The sequence below is a fragment of the Nipponia nippon genome, unplaced genomic scaffold (genome assembly GCF_047370975.1).
Source record: "Nipponia nippon isolate SJK-2023a ecotype South Korea unplaced genomic scaffold, ASM4737097v1 scaffold_9, whole genome shotgun sequence".
NCBI lineage: Eukaryota > Metazoa > Chordata > Aves > Pelecaniformes > Threskiornithidae > Nipponia > Nipponia nippon.
Genome location: NW_028262413.1, coordinates 24,898,240 through 24,918,019, shown reverse-complemented (window position 1 = coordinate 24,918,019; position 19,780 = coordinate 24,898,240). Strand labels below are relative to the sequence as shown.

General features: G+C 45.7%; 1 protein-coding gene across 2 annotated transcripts in view; it reads left to right on the top strand.

Annotated features, from left to right (window-relative positions):
• Positions 1-920: 920 nt before the first annotated feature.
• Positions 921-19,780, top strand: part of SUSD3 (sushi domain containing 3) — a 34,533-nt gene continuing 15,673 nt past the window's right edge. The window contains exons 1-2 of one of the 2 annotated variants that reach the window (XM_087744113.1): positions 921-1,317; positions 19,316-19,504. In XM_087744113.1, coding sequence (XP_087600239.1) covers positions 1,233-1,317; positions 19,316-19,504 — 274 coding nt within the window. In that variant the 5' untranslated portion in view covers positions 921-1,232. The remainder of the gene's footprint in view (positions 1,318-19,315; positions 19,505-19,780) is intronic. The other variant, XM_087744111.1, reaches the window with a different exon arrangement.

The window sequence follows — 19,780 nt, the reverse complement described above, 5'->3', positions numbered from 1 at the left end:
TTTTCTCAGTCTATTTGGGTTTGGTGCATCTTGGAATTTCATCTCTCCAATCTGCTCCTGCAGACTTTTTTTCTTCTAATTCCATGTGAAAAAAATAATGAGAGGGTAAAACAAGCGGAGTGAGTGTTAATAGACGCAGTGTTTAGTGTGGGCCCCAGCCCATATGCTCAGCACCATCAAGTAGAGCTCCTTCAGAAGAGCTTGCTGTTCCTCCTCTTGCTTTTCCTGGACACACAGTGCGAACCACTGAAGTACTTTTCTGAATCTACTGCCAGTGTCAGCAAATCAATGATCTCACTGAACGCTGCTGAGACCCAAACTCACTTGTTTGAGGTAATGCTGCTAGGGTAATAAGTGACTGTGGGTGACATGGCCAGGATGCGATAGGCACAATATTACACACAAAGTGAGTGTAAGGCGCTTCAGGTTCACTGAATAGCCTGTGCGTGTTGGTGTGTGTGGTCCAGCTCCGCGGGAGGAAGATGATGGATCTTGGCACTATCCAGTGAGTTTAGTTTCAGATCCCAGTGAAAATAAACACAACTTTGAAGACCGTAAGCTGCATGTACGTGAGGGATGCAGCTCCTGGCGTATAATGGCAGAATGAGCAGTAGGCAGCATGTTTGGAATGAGAAGACCAGATCCAGGAGACCAGCCTGTCCCACCTGAGGCTCTCCGGGCTGCGAGCACCGTCCCAGCCGCACCAGGGGCAGGCAGGGCAGGCAGCGACGGTGGCAGAGCAGGGCAGGCACGGAGGGGCAGGCAGGGCAGGCCGCGGGTGGGGCAGGCAGCGGGGGGGGCAGGCAACGGGGGGGCGGGGGGGGCAGGCAGCCCCCTGCCCGACGCCGCGGGGCGGTGCCGCAGCCCCGCCAGGCCGCTGCGGGGGAGCCCTGCGGGTCGGGAGAGGACGGGACAAACCCCAGGTGCCGGTGGGGCAGCAGCTGGCCGGGGAACCGCTCCGGCGGCGCCTGGGCTCCCGCCAGCCCTCGGCAGCCCCCGCCTCCCGCCTTCCTCCTCCCCCTCCTCCCCCCGCTCCGCGGGTGCCGGCGGAGGGGCCGCGGGGCGGACGCCCGGCGCGGGCTGGCGGGGCCGCGGTGGCTCCCGGGGGACGGCGGCCCCCCCCCCCGGCCCGACCCGGCCCGGCCCCAGCGGCGGCGGAGGGCGGGCGGAGGCGGGCGCCGGCTGCACCTGCCGGGGAGGCGCGGGGCGGCGCGGCTGGGCTCGGCGGAGCCATGCCGGCAGCCACGGCGCCGGGGCAGGAGGTGCCGCGGACCGCCGCGCCCGGGCGGGACAGCGGCGGCCCCCGCGGATACACAGGTATGAGCGCGGCCCCGGCCCCGGCCCCGGCTCCGCGGGGTCCCTCATCGTTCCGCGCACAAGTTCCCTCCTGCGCCGCACCGAGAGGGGGGGATGCCAGCGGGGGCACCGCCGGACCCCAGGCAGGGTGCGGGACCCCCCCCGCGGAGGAATGCGGGGTACCCGGGGCAGGATGCGGGACCCCCGGGGCAGAGGTGTGTGTGTGCCGGGAAGGGGCGCGGGACCCCCGCCTTCAGCTCCGGACCCCCCTCCCCAGGCAGGGCACCCTCCCCGGCACCCTCTGTGCCGGCCGCAGAGGGCAGGGTGCACCTGGACCTCACCCTGAAGTTCGCGGGGACACAGCGCCTCGGGGCGAGCGCCCCAGACCCGCCCCGGGCACGGGAGGGGGTTTGGCGGGGTCCCGGCGGCCCTGAAACGGCTCTGCCGGGGCTGTGTTCCGGGTGCCGAGCGGGGAACGACGGCTTCTGCGGGGAGAGGCTGCGGTGCCATCCCCGGGGGTGCGGAGTCGGGCAGGGTGAGGGCCACCCCGGGCACTCTCAGGGATGGGTGTCCGAGCAGAGCTTCGTACAGCAGCCCCCTCCCCAGAGCCACCCCAGCGGGTCACCCCAGATGCCGCCGGAGGTGGCTGCTGGAGGTCCGGTAGCTATTTGAGGAACCAGCCCTGCATGGGGTGTCCGGCGCTGGAGGGCCTGGTGAGGCGGCAGCTCGCTGCCTGGGCCTCTGCCGTGGTTTAATTGCTCTTAAATAGGAAGCACTGGGGTTAATTTACGGGAGTTTGGCTCTCTTGAGTGAACACGGGGTGCTGCGGTGGCGAGCGACTCGCAGCTATAAGGGCCGGGCAACCGTGCAATCAAGGATACTTTTAAAGAGGGAAGGGGTACAGCACGTATCTTCTTGAAGCCTGTTGGAAGCTGCTGGTTCTCCAAGAGAAATCGTCTCTGGGCAAATGTAAATTGACTGGGTAGAAAATGAAGATATCGGTGTTTTAATGGAATAGGATAATACACTGAGGAGTGGAATGAGAAACCAATCAAAGCTTTTTTGCTTCCTTTTCTCTCTCTTCCCCCTCAGTTTTGGTATTCAATTTGATCACATAGATCATAACATCCTTTCAAAACCTCTTTGACTTGAATGGGTCCGATTCACTTGATGATAATGGGAGCTGATAGAGGGTCTGGCCCTGACAGAGGTGGGATGTGCATGCTGCACGGGGGCTGTCGCTTCTGTGAGTTTCTGGGTCCAGGAGGGAGGCAGACCTGTGGCCTCCAGCCCCACTGGCTCGGGCAGCGGGAGCTGCCTGGTTGCAGCCCCAGCAAGCTCTGAAGCCTGCAAGCAAGGTTGGATGGAAGGAGCCTGCAGGAGCTTGGTGCGGCTGCGGGTGAGCTGCTTTTGGTGTAGCGCTGCTCGCCCAGGTTTCTCCCTGCTCTACTGCAGGGAGATCGCAGGGTAGACAGGGTTTTTCCCTGGCTTCAGTGCCAGCAGGGCTGAGCACTCCTGAAATTCAGGGACCTGCTTCTCCTTTGCAGTCTGTCCCCACGTATCCCTGCGATTTAATTTGTTCTCACTGTTCTAACAGGCTTTATCAATGACCTGATTTTGTTGTGCTGATAGAAATGAGAAAACGTGTTTGGGCTAACAGTGTAGTAATGCTTTAAACTGCATCCACTGAATGTGCTTAACTGTGCATTTAATTTGAATTTAATAGAGCGGTTCATTTTTAAAACGTGAAACAAGTTCTGGGAAACCTACTTAGAGAATTAACAACTCAAACGGAAGTGTAGACCCTGTTGCTCTAGTTTGATGCTAATGCTACTAATGATTGACTTTTTTATTTTGTAAAATCATGTATATTCAGCTGCTTTTATTTGTTGTGTCAAATTGTCTTTTGGGGTTAAATTTGCCCACAATTAAGGTGAGGTTTGGAAGTGGCATGTCCCATGTTACACTCAGCCTTTCTGGTCCTGCCTAGGCTGATCTTGCCCTATGTAGATCTGTGGCAAAACTTCCAGAAATGTGGGATCCACCAAAAAAACTTTGGCATTCAGACTAGAATTCCACCCTCCGTTAATCCCTCAGATATCTACAAACCTGGCTTCTCTCAGCCATGTCTCCAGCCAGAACAACAAACACTATTTTTTCCAAACCAGCTACAGCAAAACTGTGGAGCAGGAGTTCTTAGTAAGGTGCTAAATTGGAGTAAAAAGGGAGTACACAGGATCAGGGCATGGCTATGCCTGCACATAGCTGCTGCATCTGTTGTAGGACCAGCGGAGGTGCTTGCGGCACACAGGGCTTTGCCAGACCTTTGCTGGGTGTCATGCTCCCCTGTCCCCTCTCTTCAAATTGTCCTGGTACTTTATGGAGGTTTGTCTTGGCCTTCACCATCTATGCAGATTTCACCTTCATTGAATATCCATTTGTTACTACGAATGTATCTAGTTAAGTGGACGTGCTGCTGTTAAATCCAAGTGGCTTAGATAGCTAAAATTATGACTACTTGTTGTATAATTTTAAATTAAACTCTTGTTCAGGATGCTTAATTTAAAATGCATCTGTGTTATTTATGCAGCAGTATCTGCTGGAGAAGTGACCTCTAGAGAAAGCTGACGACAACTGTTATACAGTATCATTCTTTGTATCATGTTATTATTGGTGATCATTTTTCATGCTGCTTTGATTGAATGCCCCCCTTGTAAAATTTCAGGCCATGAGCAATAGGGTGATAATAAAGATTTGCACAAACTCCCTCACATGTTCCTTTTGCAGAGGATGAAAAAACGTGGCAAGATTTCAATTTGAATTAACGTGTGAATGAGGGAGAAGTTAAATGAAGTTCCTTGGCACAGCCTGATGCCTGTAGTACTTAGAGGGTCTTACAGCTCCCTGAAACACAGCTGTGAAATTCAAACACCCTCTGCTTTTCTTGGTCTTGCCTCCTTTTTGAAGACTGGTTTCTCCCTCTGACAGTCTCACCTTGAGCAGGGGGAATGATACCACCTTGTGCTTGAGGAGGTTCAGCAGCACACTTGCAAAAGGAGCTGTGGGAGCCTGACTTACACCTTGTGTTTAAGGTCAGTGTGTTGCTCATATATTCTGCATATCAGAAGGGCAAATGCGCAGAGCGGGAGCATGGGGTGTGGGAAGAGTGACTTCTTCAGTTCAGCCTCTTACATTTTTAAATGATACAGATGCTTTTATGTGTTCCATATTGTACTGTGGTTGTTTCGCTGTCACAGCAGCATTACAGTATTATTGCCTTTCTGCAGTAGTTTACTATGGACAGATACTCATCGACCATCTCTTGCCAGGCTTGTTATATTATCTGGAAAAGCCTCTGAAATTCTGAAATGCTCATGTAAGCAGTGACCTGAGTGCTTTCCTGCCCTGCGGGAATTGCCGAGAAGTGGAGGTGCTGTCGTCGGCACAGCCACTGCATTGGCACTGAGTTGCTGTTGCCTCTGAAACTGCTCACGTTATATTGGGGGCTCTTTGGGTGAAACAGGAGAAAGAGGAAGGAGTAGTGAAGGTGCATTATTATTTTTAGTCTTCATGTTGCTGAAGCTGGGGGCTCTGGCCCTCTGTTTTTCCAGGATGGTACCTTGGTTTCTGCTGTGATTCCTCCATCATTCCTCAATGCAACCCTCTTTCAGACTGGAGCAGCACGTACTTCTATAAACATATAGGTACATCTACAAACACATTGGTGCCGACACAGAGAGGGAGTATAGGAAAGAAATACAGAACACAACAGAAACAATCATTATGCCAGGTTATAAATCAGTAGGGCTCTTGCTGCTGGGTTGTTGTCTGTAGTTGTGGTTCTGCTTCGTCCCTCTGCCTTCCCAAACCAGGGAAAAAGAGAGGCTGCCTAAGGTGAGGTGGAACGTGCTGCAGATGCTGTGAATGCTACCTCCAGACCAAGTCGTGGAAGAAATTATCTAGCAGATACCATTTAAGGGAAGAGACATGATCTCTGGCTTAGGACAGACACAAGCTGCAGTTTGCTGGAGGGTGGAAGAGGTATCACCACATATTTGCTCAGTTATACGCTGGGTGACTGTTGGTGGCCATGGTGGGATGTAGGTACCAGGCTGGGTGGATCTTTGGTGTGTCTCGAGGTGTCTGGTCTTTTGTTATGAGCAACTTTTTTTTCTGAAGTGAGTTTCCTTGCCAGTGTGGAAACTGTGAAATCATATCACTGAGAACTTACAGTTGCTCTTCCAGGAAAGCAAAAGCAAAGTTGTTCTTCAAAGCCAAGAGCTCTGCTGCTCTGCAGAAAGGCTGCGAGGAGGTTTCTTGGCTTGTTCCTGCGAACCTGAGGCTGGGGAAGAAAATATTGATCCCGAATTTCCATTTCCACAGGCAGAATGTGACACAACTTGGAATATATGGGCTTGTAATTTCTTCAGGGTTATTTCTCCTTCCTTTTTCTCCCATGAGATCAAAGTGAAACCTTTTATTAAATAAGGTAAAAGAAACAACAGTTGCAGAATTTCAGCTCATTGGTTTTATCTCCTGTACTGCAAGATACTAATCTTAGTGGCTAGACATTTGCACCAGGCGTTGTTACTGCTTTGAGGGAATGATTTTTGTGCTTGTCATAAAAACTCTAGAACAGTACAAACTAGAGAAGGAAAAGAGTTATTAGGTCTTCTGGCACAGTCCTCCACAGTGCAAGATTGTTCCCTATAGTATTCTCCAATACTTTGTCCTAGCTACTCTTAAATTACCTAGGTTATAGAGATGAATTATGTCTAGACTGCTGGATTTCAGCTAGGGAATTAAGTGAGCTGAATGTTTTGGACCCAAGACATTGATATTTAAAAAATCAGAAGTCAGCCTCAAAACACAGAAACAAAACCACCCCAATGACATCAGATAATCCAGCACTTTCTGGGTTAGTTGTGATCAGAAACATGGTACACTTTAAAGGGCCAAAACGCTGCCGGTTTGGCTGTTCCACTGAGGTCTTTGGACTCCCGTGAGAAAGTGGAGCCTCTGAATGCAAGTTTGCAACTCTACAACAAAGAGAATTTTAATTGTGCCAAAATTAGCACTACTTAGCTTATTTAGCCACAATTGCCACTGTCTTTTTATGTGCCTGGTACTACAGAATCTTGCCTTTAATAATTTGACGAGGACACAAGCCAACGTGTAGGACAGTTGCTAGTTTTCACTTAGTCATTTTATTGACATGCTGTATTTCAAATGCTGTTGCAGATAAGCAAGCATGTTATTCTGAGGAGCGATTTTGACTAGCTCAGTGGATCAGAAGATTGACAGAGAGATGATTTTGCAGTCTTGGTGGAAGTCTGCCTCTCTTGCATTTTGTTTGTTTTAAGATGACAGTGAGAAATGCAGAAGTTGCAGAATGAGCAACTACTCACCAAAATAAATCAATTCCTGTAGCTGTTGAGGGTCTCGGAGATAGGGTTGAGCTGGTGCCTGGTTTACGTACAAGCTTTTGCCAGCAGAGCAGAGCCTCTATGGCAGGTGCAGAGGTGCTGGCCCAACAGCCCCTAGGCTGCTGGGGAAGGCAGCGCTCACAGTGGCAGCAGCATAAATTGGAGCAGCAGCAGCTCGTAGAAACACTTGTAGGGGAAGAGGATGGGTTAACTGCTTGCTTTTCCTCTAACAAAGTTGGAAGTGATTATTAAGTTATTATTTCTGGGATGAAATAAAGCCAAACACAATGCTGCTCACACGTACAAGTCTCCTAAGCAGAGGGTCTTTGATTGGGAATTATTTTGAGGAGGGGTGAAAATGGGGACAGGAGCCATGTTAGGTGAAGGGAGGAGATGGTGTACAAAAACCTGAGTGCACGTGTGGGCTGGGAAATGGTGTTCAGGAAGATGTTTTGCTCTGGGGTGGCCGAAGGAGGTGCAAGGGGGGAGTTTTGTTGTTTTGATTCCTCCTGTTCAAGAGAAGATAATTTGTGCCTTCATGTAAAAGAGCAGAATTATACCCAGGAGAGTTTCTCCTCAGAGCTGCAGTAATCTCCAAGACTATGACCTTTGCTAGTTGATTGGGTCAAAAGAGGCATCTGGACTGGACACACAGGTTTTGCTTTGCTCTAAAAGAGGCGCCTCATGAAGCCAGTGGCAGTTTTGCGTAGGCAAGAGAGAGCTCTGGTGTTTTGCCTGTTATCGTTAATAAATACAGAAATATAGATGGGGACTAAGTTTTTCACTCATTTCAAATCAGAGACTATCCTTGCCTGTATTCTAGCTGTCCAAAAGCTGCCAGTGATTTAGCTGAATTATCTGATGCAGATCTTAGTTTCTTAGACATGTGCAGTACAAGAAAGAGAAGGGCACGGGGCTGCTGTCCTTTGATCTGCTCGCTTAAGCTACTTGTCATTCCACGTATAACTTGCCTGCAATCATTGGCTTTCTTAATGGGAAAAAGTAAACACAATGGACTGGTTCCCTGTCCTTATACTGGCATCCCTGTCAATCTTCATGTTATCTTTCACTAATTCTTATGGCCAGGGAGGCCGAAAGCAGATGTGCTTATTGACTCATACTGTTAATCATTGCCATGCTTGAATGGTTTCTAGCGGGATGCTGCGTGACTTTCACACGTTGCAGTTTTGCAGGTTGCTTTTGTGTCCGTGGCCTAGCTCCTGGCTGCATGCCCCTCTGCTGTCATGGGTGAAGCCTAGGAACAGGAAAGCTGAACCCAGCAGCAAAAAAAAAAAAGAAAGAAGAAAAATAAAAAGTGATAAAACTGCAGAGAAGGTTTTTAAATCTGGCTGTTAGTTTCTCAGTCCATGAATGATTTCTATCACCATAATAAATTGCATGCTATTGCTAACTCTTTCAGACTGGTGTCTAAAAAAATCAATTATTCACAGAAATTCTTGCTGACATTAGTGAGTGCTGGGTCACAGCTCTGAATGCTAGGTCACAGCTCTGTGGTGCGCATTTAGGAGCTTAACACAGCAAACCAAGTACAGGAACAGCTTCAGTTTGTTATTGGGAAGGAAAAAGGACTGGCAGAAGCCAAAACAGGCCAGCCAGGTGGAGCAAATGCAGGCAAGGTCTCTAGCATTCAGGTTGATTTTGCTTAACAGGATGGTTGGAAATTCCTCTAGAAAGCTAACAAACCTATATTCAATAGTCCGTTTTAAGATGGGAAAGTAGTTTCAAAGAGAAGAGGTTGAAAAGTTTCTATATTCTTTACAAATAAGTGCTTTGTGCAAACATAATTCCTATGTTTTCAGGCTTTTCGGCCAAAAATGAGCATGTAACCATCAAGTAGCAAGCATTTCTGGTCCACCTAAAATTTCATGTTGGGGGTGAATTTTCTAATGCCTGAAGCAGTTTTTGGCCAACTCTGGACCCTTCCCACTCGAGCATTTTTTGGTCAAGGCAGCATCGGTGCAGTGCTCGCCTCGTGTCCCCCCCCCACCAGCAGGGATTTCTGCCATCCATGGAGGTTGTGCCCAGTCTGGCAAACATCACACAGAAGCAAGAGGCCACCGGCTGCATCACTGGGGGACATCTGCTCTTATCGGTGACGTTCATTACCCCAAGAGTGTTTGCACGCCGCTGTACACAAACCAGGCCAAACAGTTGTTGCAGGCCGATAACCCGGAGCCATCACTGGCTGTACAGGGGCCAAACATACAGCTGGGCTGGGCTGAGCTCCATTTCTCCGTAGTGCCCAGATGAGTGGTGAGGAGTGGGAGTGTGTCAGGGTGCGGGCGATAGACGCGCAGGGATGCTGCTCTCCTTCCAGGAGGACGTTGCAGGAGGCCTCCCCAAAGGGCGGCTGAGCAGGTGGCAGCGCAGGGGGCTCCTGCGGGGCACAAGCAGCAGCCTCTGCCCTGTCGAATTGTCTAGTAGGTCATCCTTCATCCATCTATGGCTCCTAACAGACACATGCTTTCCTTGTGAAAATGGGTTTCTTTTGGCTTCTCCAGTGGACAGCTTTTCAGTGAAGTGCTGAATTTCTAACCTGTCTATTGCAAATTAAATAGACTATTGAAAATCATGTTAAAAGCAGATGTCTGATGTTGCCAGGGCATGATATTCAGACTCATTTTTCCGTCAGGCCTGTACAGATAATAATTTTCTATCCTGTACCTTTCAGTTCCTAAGATTCTTAGCTTAGCTCTGCCCAGCTCTCCTGCTCATCTGTGCAGCCCACCAGAAGCACCAGTGATTTATATATTGAATCTGTAGATCCAGAGCTTAATGGACAACATTGCTGCTGGTTTCTCTATATTTTAGTTTCATCATCTGCAAGAAGCAGTAAAATCTTAATCTTGCTCAGTTTACCAAAGATCTATTGAAATGTTTAATTTTGGTGACAAAAGTCTGATAATTATTAAGGGAAGCCAGAAAATGTTGGTTTTCTTACCAGCTGGCTTTCAGGTTAAATATAAAATTGATCCACTTAGGTGTTTAAAAAAAACCCTCTCTGCTCTACAGAGAAAAAGCTGAAGGGTTTTGCAGAGATCCTTAGAGGTGCTAAACCATTTTGTAGGTGAAAAGCCACAGAGCTGAAGCTTTTCTGACAGCAAGCCCTTTTCTTGAGCTGATTCATAGGATGAGTGCTGATAAGGCATTTGTATTAAAACTGGCCGGACAAGGTGGTTTTGACATTTTTCTTCTTTCTGCATTTTAAAGGGAACAAAACCAAGAGAGTGGGTTCTGTCAGAGCATCCCCTTTCAGACAAAAGGGTCAGGTTTTCCAATTCAAGCTTCTACAAGCGGGTGCCTGCAGCCTTCTCCAGACCCCAGAAATGCCCATCATCATCCCTCTGTGAAGGGAGGTTGCTGAAATAGTTTTGCTCTCGTAAGCAGTTGTTGGTTCTCTCTCACGTCAGGCTCCCATACGAGCACGGAGAAGGGCTCACCAAAGACAGACTGCTAGTAAAACTTGTCTGTTTTCCTCTTGATACCTGATCCCTGTTAGCAAGGTGCTAAATATTGAGTTGGATGCTGAAATTTGGATTTCCCAAAATCATTGGCCTTTTGTAGCATATCTGTTTAACTTTTATTTCATTTGTGGAGATTGTTTTCTTGCAGTTATTGTGATGATGAAAAATGCTTTGAGCAGTGGTCCCAGATAATCTCTTATCTCAACTATGGACAAGGGAAAATTTTAACTTTTCTGGTCATCATAGTTTCCATTGGAAAATATACAGGGTTTGGTTTGCTTTGCACATATCGCTTTGCACCGTCTGCAGAAATGTTACAGTTGGCTGCACAGGTTTAACGAATGAGAGGTTATTCATAAGCACTGGGGAAAAATAATGATGAAAGTTGAAAATATAACCTACAGACTTCACCAGCCTGATGTTTCATGAAGGACACTTTCACCAGCAAGGATGTGCCTCTCAAAACCTGGCTGAGGACAGAGAGGGACCTCGTGGCAGAGGGAAGGTGCGGGAATGCTCCTAGTCTTTGTTATTCCCTGGAGAGAAGGAAAATTATATAGAAACAGATTCCTGACCTGCAAATTTCAGATTCGGAGTTGAGCTGATGGATTCATTTGTCTTGCTTTGTGTTTCTCACATCCCTGATTCTGTTTGGCTTTCCCTAAAGATGGTGTGACAGATCCTGGGGTAACACTCGCATCTAGCTTTGAATTTGAACCTCTGCAGAGACTGCGAATGTAGAGATGCACGGGGGAGGCTGAGGACGATCTGTAGAAGATGTGGTATTGTGTAACCACTTACTTCTGTTCCTCTTGTAAATACCAATGCTTATTATGCAAGAAGCAATGCTAACAGACTTTGGAGGCAAGCACAGCAAGGACTGGACCCCTCACTGCCTGGTGGGGATGGTGTGTTGGGACTTAGCTCTCTGGAGCAGGGGATTTTGGTTGCATCCTGGTGCGATCACCGGCCCATTAGGCCTGTATGCCCCAGGACATTTGATACATTCAGGGTCTCAGCTAAAGTGCAGGTGAAAAGCTTATTTCAAGTTATTCCTCTTAATTTTAACCTCTGATCTTTGTTTTAGAAACTAGGCCACAAACTCTGCATTGTGCAAACATAATTTATTTATTATCTGCTTTAGAATGATGAAGAGGGGAGATATAAAGAATAAATTTTCTACGCTGAGGGTGGTGAAGCACTGGAACAGGTTGCCGAGAGGTGGTAGATGCCCCATCCCTGGAAACATTCCAGGTCAGGTTGGACAGGGCTCTGAGCAATGTGATCTAGTTGAAGATGGCCCTGCTTATTGCAGGGGGGTTGGACTAGATGACATTTAAAGGTCCCTTCCAATCCAAACTATTCTATGAATCTATGATTCTATGAATATTACCTCCATTCACTAAACAATCAGTCACAAAAGTAACTGTTGGCATCACTTCCACAGGTAATTTTTATTTTGGAACAGTTTGATTTAAGGCATAATTCTGGTGCGCTCCGTAGTGGAGATGTAAATATAGATATAAAATTACTTTTTTTTTTAATATGGAAGTAATGGTGAAGAGAGAAATAGATGAACACTTCTAATTTGCTTTAGGTTTAACAGATCCTTCCTGTTCTCGAAAGTTGCACTATTATTAACTTTTCAGAAGTGTCATAACCTATTTTTAAAATTCTGTTGGTAAACAGACTAATAAAGCACAGAAAATCCATCTGTTCTTGCTTTACTGGGGACTTCATCAAATACCTCATTTTTCATTTAGTTCTTTTTTCTCATTTAATTGCTTCCATAAGAAGAGAAATATTCAGTATTGCCCTCATTGCTAGATCCAAGAGTAAAATCTACAGATGAGAATAACCTGACTTTGATGTAAATTGGCAAAAAAAACAATCATGAAGATGGCAGTATGGTGACTGGAACAAATCGTTTCTTAAAAAAGTAACATAAAAGACATGAATAAGAATCATTTTACATCAATCCTACGCAGTATTTATGTTTGAAATAGGAATGGATCACACATGTTGTCATCAAACCCTAATCTAGCACTTGGGTGATATGTAAATTGGATTTTACATGGCTTACAATTGCTTGCCAGCCCTCTACTATTTCGGAGTATGGTTGGGAAGTATTTAGTGCTGACTCCTGAATCTTGCTACATCTTGTTCACTACACTGAGCAGCTCAAAAGCCAGATGAAAAATGCTGGGAGAGGGAAAAGAAAAAGGCTCCATATTGTAAAGAGAGATGAACCGAATCTGTCTGCTTCAGATTTGGATGTAAGATTTTGCAGTACCATAGCACAAGGGTTTCTTTTGGAGATGGAAGCCAAGAATTTGCTACTATCTGATAATTCCTGCCACCTTAGCAGGCATGAAAAGACCTTGAAGTAGGTTTTACCATCCTTCATCTGCCAAAGGGCACCCTGAGTTGTCAAGGACTGTGCAGTGGTCAATACATCACTGTGTATTTTCCCATCCAGATGTCGGGATCGCTGCTTTATGGAGTGAGTAACCGGCAGCCCCGCATGAAGTGGGTGCAGTCATCCAGCAGCTCTGGATGGCACAGGGGACAACACCAGTGCCTGCTCAGCTGTGTCGATGAGGTGATTTAAGGCCTTGCCCACAACGTCTCTTTTTGCCGGCTTCACACCAGCATTGTCCAGTTGGAGGCTGAGGCTCAGGAGGATCAGATTCCCACTGAAGTGTCCCCAGCATCCAACAGTGGTTGGCTTTGTGCTGCTGCTTGCTTATCTGAAGCGCTCCTGCCCCTTTTGTGTTTCAGAGCTGCTTGGCGTTTGACACTGTACTGTTTCTTTCTTTTCTCTGGATGCATTTGCTTCTCTCTTCTTCTGTACATGCACCCTTCCCTGCTCCAAGCCAGGAAGCACCCTGCTCTGTCCGATAGCAGCTGCTGCCCAAAGTGTGCCATGGCTGAACTGAAGTCACAGAAGCGCTCCTGACAGAAACTAGCCATACATGAGGAAGCATGCAGAATGCTGGGATGTGCTCACTTGTCTTGGGAGTTCCCGCCTTGCCAGTGACCCTCAACATGGTGAGAAGGAAAGCCACACTGCCTGAAATGCAACTGATGAGGCTCAGTCTGGTATGGGAGTCCCAGCACCCCTTCATGCAGAACTATTGCATGCTGTTAATTATGTTGCAAACAGTGTGTTGAAAAATCAGTTTTACCTACAAAACAGACAACAGGAAAAAAATAAGGGAGGTTGGTGGGAGTGAGCCTAAGGTATCTGCTATAATGCAGGTGTGAGCAGAGAGCTCACTTGAATACGGATGTGTAAACACAGAAAGAAACTCGCTTCAAATACCTTTCTTCTCTCCTTCCCTCCTTCTCTCTTAATTGCATGGAAGTTCCTTATCAATGGGAGAATGAGCTTTTTTGAAAAAGCATTTCTATGAGTGTTTAATGGTGGCCTGTGAGAATGATCAGAAATTGGGTTCCCTCTTTCACAATTTTAAAACTAAGCTTTCAATAGAAACCCAAAATGTTTTATAGGGAGTATTATCATTTGGAAATGCTGAAATCAGGCAGATGCAAGACCCACATATCGTTAACGAGTTGCGTTTCTTTTTTCAGACTATGTGCTCTGACAGATGTCTTCTGTAGGTACCTTCAAGTTTCACTGTCCGCAGTTGTCCAGATTGTTCCTCCATGGGACTGACCCGGGGAACAGCCACTTGCGTGGCTGCTGTTGCAGTTCTTGCAGGTCTCCGTCAGACTCTGGAGCCTGAAGCTTCCCTGGGCAGTGGTGGCCGAGCCTGGCCCCACCTGCCGAAGGTGCTCCTTACAGTCATGTGTGTGCAGAGGGCTGTGTTTTAGTGCATGTGGTTTGTTCCACACCTGGACCTTCGAAACCTCCCCCAGGGGAATAACTCTGTAGGGCCATGTCCGCATGTTGAAAGGCAGACAGGTCTGTAACAGCTTTCCAGTGTCTCAGCTTTATAGTGACTCTCAGAAACCAGTGAAATAGGTAAGAAAAGTCAAATCATGCCATTGCTGACGTGTGCTTTTGTTAGAAAAGGCTAAAGCAGGTCATTACCTGGTGCCACCAAGCAGTAGGAAGTCTCCATAGCACACTTCCCAGTGGCTGCGGCGCAGCTGCGGACCTTGTTCAATCTCTGCAGCTTCAAGAGCCTGGACCTCCTCTGCTCTCTTTTACTGCTGGGTTGGTGTCATGTTTAACACTAATTTCTTAAAAAGCCATGCCAGTGTCTGAATTTTCTAGTGGGAGGATAAGGTCCTCCTGGTAGCCATTTGTTGCTGTAGCACTTTGTACAGTTAAGAGCCCAGCCCTGGCAGGATTCATGGCCAGTTCTCCGAGGGAGCGAAGGCATGATCACAAGGGGACCAGTGCTGGGGCAAGGTGGTTTCACTCACACAAGATGCTTTACTACATCAGTTTTATTTCGTATTTCACTTCTAGCTGCTTTTCTTTTGCTTTCTGACATAGCGAGCTCTTCCAAGAGCTCTTCAGTGAGGCTGCTGCGGATGTTCAACATTATGCCTGTGACTTCAGGGACACTAATTTCTAAGGTGTGCTTCTGTAGGAAAATAGACTTGCAGAGATAATATCAGCATGTTAATTTTCTGCAGGGTTTATAGAACCTAATGTTCTGTCGCTTTCTGGCATCTGGTCATTCCAATGTATTTTAGTTAGATTAAATAGCCAACAATAAGCAACGCAAAGGCTTGAGTTACGTGTGTATGGGAATAATGAGGCAAAGTCATGGATTGCTCCCTTTCTGCACAAACACTGAGTGGCAATCTTGATAACATGCTTTCAGGTAATTATTGCTGTATTTTAGATCATTTTGGTATATACTTATGTGATGTATTTGATTTTTAGTTTCTCTGTTTCCCTATGGAAGGAACACAGGAAATGTTTAACAGGCAAACATGCCTAAGTTGCTCTCTCTTTTCTGTTTTCTTATCAGCAAAACATAAATCTGTAGCTTGTTGACAATGAAACCATATGGTAACTCTGTCTGACAAATCGATTTTGCAATACAGGTAATCCTGGCTGTGCATGAGAAGAGATATTTTGGATTATTCTGTCTTAATTCTTGCATTACTCTATTTTTCAGTGCCTGGAAATTACACATGTGGCTATTTCTGAACACAGTGGTTTGGGTGAACTAAGAATTTATGGAGTACACTATACTTTAGTGTCTTTACTTTGAGGACAGTTATTTGTCATATGAAATAATCTGTTTATTTGCTGTAGCCAATGCCCGTCTTCTGTGTTGGCAGAAAGTAGCAGTAGATTCAGATACTTTTTGAACACTGGGTATCCTCTTAGTGTAAAGCCAAGCTAAGAAATGCATTTGTATAAATCAGCTCTTGCTTTACAGGAAGCTGCAGATGTAGCTACAAGAACTTGAAGGTGTTCAGCTCTTTGTGCCCTGACGGGAATTGGCTAGCTGATGGCTGATGGTCATCCCAGTTCACCAGAGCTGATGCTGTATGGTGGCATGGTACACAGAGTGGACAAGGTGGTTTGTTAATCCTTTTCAATGAGTAAAATGAACAAGCGAGAGTCCTCACAACTTCTGTTGGACTTCAAAATAAATAAATAAAAACAATATTTCCAGCCTTTGCTTCATAGGGATGTATCAGCAAGTGAGTTTTCTTCTTGAGCTGGGAACTAGTATCCAGTATCTGGAAGTGTAAGCAGAGTACAAGCCTGGGAGCGGACAACAACAGCTAGGAGTAATAGGAACTAGGCGCTGGAGACACATATCAAGTCTAGGACCAATGCCATGAAGCTAATCAAAAGAAAACAACACATCATGAATTTTCCTGTTTACTATAAACTATGTAGAAGTGGCTGATAGGCTATTAATTCCTCAAGCACTCCTCCTAGCTTTAGGTGCTGGCTGTCAGGCATGAATCTGTGAGGTTTGAGGTGCAGCTATTGCAAAAGCTACATGAGCAATAATTAGGGGTTTTATTCAATTTTAAATTTCTGGGTGCTAACAGTTACTGCAACCCAAGACCTGAACATGATATTTTCTAGATATTTAGAAAAGAAATATAAATCAAGATGTAAATCTGGTCAGCACAAATGTTTATGCAGTATTTGTGTTTTACTTCAGGAGGCAATGCCCCCTCAAACACCAGCCTCAGCTGAAAATAAAAATATAAATATATTATATTTAAAAAATAATAAAATTCTTGATTGTAGTAGATGCAGTCAGATAAACATGCCTGAAGAGTATTCAAAAGATAAATCTATGTGGAACATCTGCTTAAATAAATACAAGGATGGAAGCCTACCTAAACAATGATTTTCTGGAGATGGAAGGGTAAAATTAACCTAGCAGAACAGTGAATGCAGCAAGTAACCGCAAAAGCATTATAGTTAATAGCAAAGGATGCTAGAGCTTACAGGAGATATTTTACAAATGAGTTATTAGAAGACCATTGCTGATGAAAATTAGGGCAAATTTTATCCAGAGATATTAAATCTGAACTTAGATAAAATTCACAAAGTCATACTGGCAAAAATCCATCTGTGCATTGCAATAAAAGCATTTGTAAAAAGCTTAAAGTAGTGACACATTTAGTGTTGTGACTTTGGTGGGAAGAAATTGTGCTGGAAAGCTCTTAGAAGAAGAAATGGTATTTCTACTCTGGCCAAATCCAGGTACATGAAATGCAGTTGATGAGCTTTCAGCTCAGCATCTGTGTAAAGCCAGGTACAGCAGCCTTCAAAAGTTCAGCTGTCATTAAGATGAGCCTCTGGGGTTCCTGCCCCAATTACATTCATACGGGAGTGATCCTCTGGGGATGACACAATGCTGTTACAGGCCTGGCCAAAGCGAGGAAATGTCTGTGGCTTCATGGGACATTGGCTGTTAGAAATCTTTGTAGTGCTCAAGTGAAGAAAAATATTTTAAAATCCACGGCTGAGGAATAATGCTGACAAGGTCACTGACATTCAGAGGTTTTAATCACTCGGCATATACCATCATGGGCAAGGACAGTGCAGGAAAGGGTCAACAGCACCTGAACCAGCTACAGCTGCACGTATTACTCAGGATGGTCAATGCTGGATTAAATAAAATATGTCTTGAAAGAAAGGATCCAGTGCCAAATGATCTGTTCTTTGGAGAGCAGAGTCTGAATAACGAGTCCAGGTAAACTGGCAAGTCTGCTGAAAGTGTCTAGTGAGGGCTGCTATGGTGGCTAACCAGATGCACTTTGAATCAAATTTGGCTCTGAATTAGTTTCTGCATTTTGTGCGGCTGGAAGTGTCACCAGCGTGAAAGTATGTGATCCAGTATCTAAAAATAGCCTTGAAAGTGTAAAATGCAAAAAGATAGATATTTTGCATCTTAGGACAATGGTTTTTCATGGTAAGTCTCTGAGTGATTAAGGTAAAAAGAAAAGTCCAAACTTGCAATACTCATCTGAAGTGAGGAGGAAGGTTGTCCAGTGCACACATCCCACGTGTTCCAGGAACAGGATATTGGAGGGAAGGACAAGAGATGAAGGGAAATGATGCTCTAGAAAATATTTGCTCTCATTAAGGCAAATTGCTGCTATAGGAAGAGACTGAAAGAAGTGGCAAAACAAACAAATAATTTGCATGGGATTAAGACAGGCATATTTTTAAAAACTAGTCCTCAGTACATATTTACTTAGTAGATTAGACCAGTGATTGCCACTGTGACTTTTGTTTGGTCTTTTGCTGAGGTTTCTTTGGGTTTGTTTTCCAGGGGGCTGGGGTTTTTAAGAGCATAAATTGCACATAGGTAGTAAGCCTGTCTGCTGCGGTTTGATTGCAGAAGCTTTATGTTAATTAATGACTGGGGGGACTTTTAGTATTAAAAATAACATAGATTTGCTATCAACATGTGATTCTGTCAAGATACTCTCAAGGAGGCTATTAAAACTGTACATTTGTTTTTGCTTGTAAGTGTGGGAAGCATATATTCCGCCCTTTTAATTTTTTTGTGTGTCATCATAGTGCTTGCAGTTCTGGTCTTGCAACTGCAACCCAGTTGCCTCTGAGTCTGCTGAAGTCATTTGGAAATCCAGGGAAAGGTAGGGAAGTTGGGCTCTGATGCAGAAGCAGTGCTGGTATTTAGTAAATTAAAAAAAAAAAAAAAAAAGATTACGTAGAACAGTTTGCAGATTCTGTCAGTGGACCTGTACAAAACCAGAAAATATATTTCTTGTTGTTATCTTTGAAGTAATCTGGATATTATATGTTGTCTTAATGACCGAGCATTAAAGTCTGTGTTTAAACTAAGTGTGAAACAAAGAATGTTGTGACAATAAAACGCAAACTATAAAGTTAGTGGCTGATGTCAGGTGGCCGAGAGGAGAACAGCTCCATGACTCAGAGAACAGCTGTATGAATGACAAAGAAGTAGGGAGAGAAAAGCTGAATGAACAAAAATGTACTAAAAATGAATGATATACTATAAAGCAGAGTTTATCACTTGAAAATGGAGATAAGTCGAATGTAGTTGTGCTGTATCTGTATGTCTCTCTCTGTCCCCTCCCTGTACAGTGGCTTTTGAACCTGCTGGCTCACTTCAGCCAAAACTAACAGAGGTGCAGTGCTCTTGAAAGAGAGGAATTTTCTGTAGGATCATGAAAAGATGCTACCAAGTAGACTGAAATGCTGAAATATGTGATCAATCCATTAGTTCTTGGCAAGTTTGCATGGGGAAGACATGCTATGAATAATCCCAGCATGGAAGATGCCAGGCTGAGTACTTCATTAAACACACAGAGTCCAACAAGACAGGAATCCATAGGAGACCACGCCACTCACAGAATGACCTTTTTCTTTTTTTTAATGTTGAATATGTACCAGTCTAAGTAGATAATGTTGCAACACGAGTAAAACCTCCCTTTGCACTGGGGGTCAGGGCAGTGGAGCTGTTGAATGGCACTGAAGGGGGTTTGGCCTTGGGCTGGTACTTGGCAGAGCAGTCAGCATTGCCCACCCAGAGGTCTGTTATTTGTTTTGACCATTAACTTGGACTGATTTACAACCCGATTGCAATAAAACTTAAGTGAACCTTTGCTTTTGGCTCTGGCACTGCATTGTCTAGCTTTGTTTTTGTTCTGCAGGGCAGTGCAGCCGCATCTTCCCTCCCCAGCTTGGCACACTACAGATCATTCATGGCAATGGCACAGCCGTGGGGACAGTGATAACGTTCCAGTGCTCTGCTGAGCACCAGCTGGAGGGACCAGGCGTCATCACCTGCATTTGGAAAGGGAATGGTACCCAGTGGACAGCTGGAGTGCCCTCCTGCAAACGTAAGGTTCTTTGGGCTGTATTGTGTTTATTTTGCCCTGCCTATCTCCTACAATGTTTCGATTAATTCTAGACATCTGTGCAAGGAAAAAGACAAATTCAATTTCCTTCAGAGTTGGCCCCACTGACTGTAATAGTGCTCCATATGTGTTCTGACATCATTCATTATCACGACACAGAAAAGATGCAGTCAGATTTATGCCTGATCTCACATCACCGACTCCGGTAGTGTTGCACCCAGGATAACTGTGGCTCTGTAGCTGCAAGCTGTACTCTTC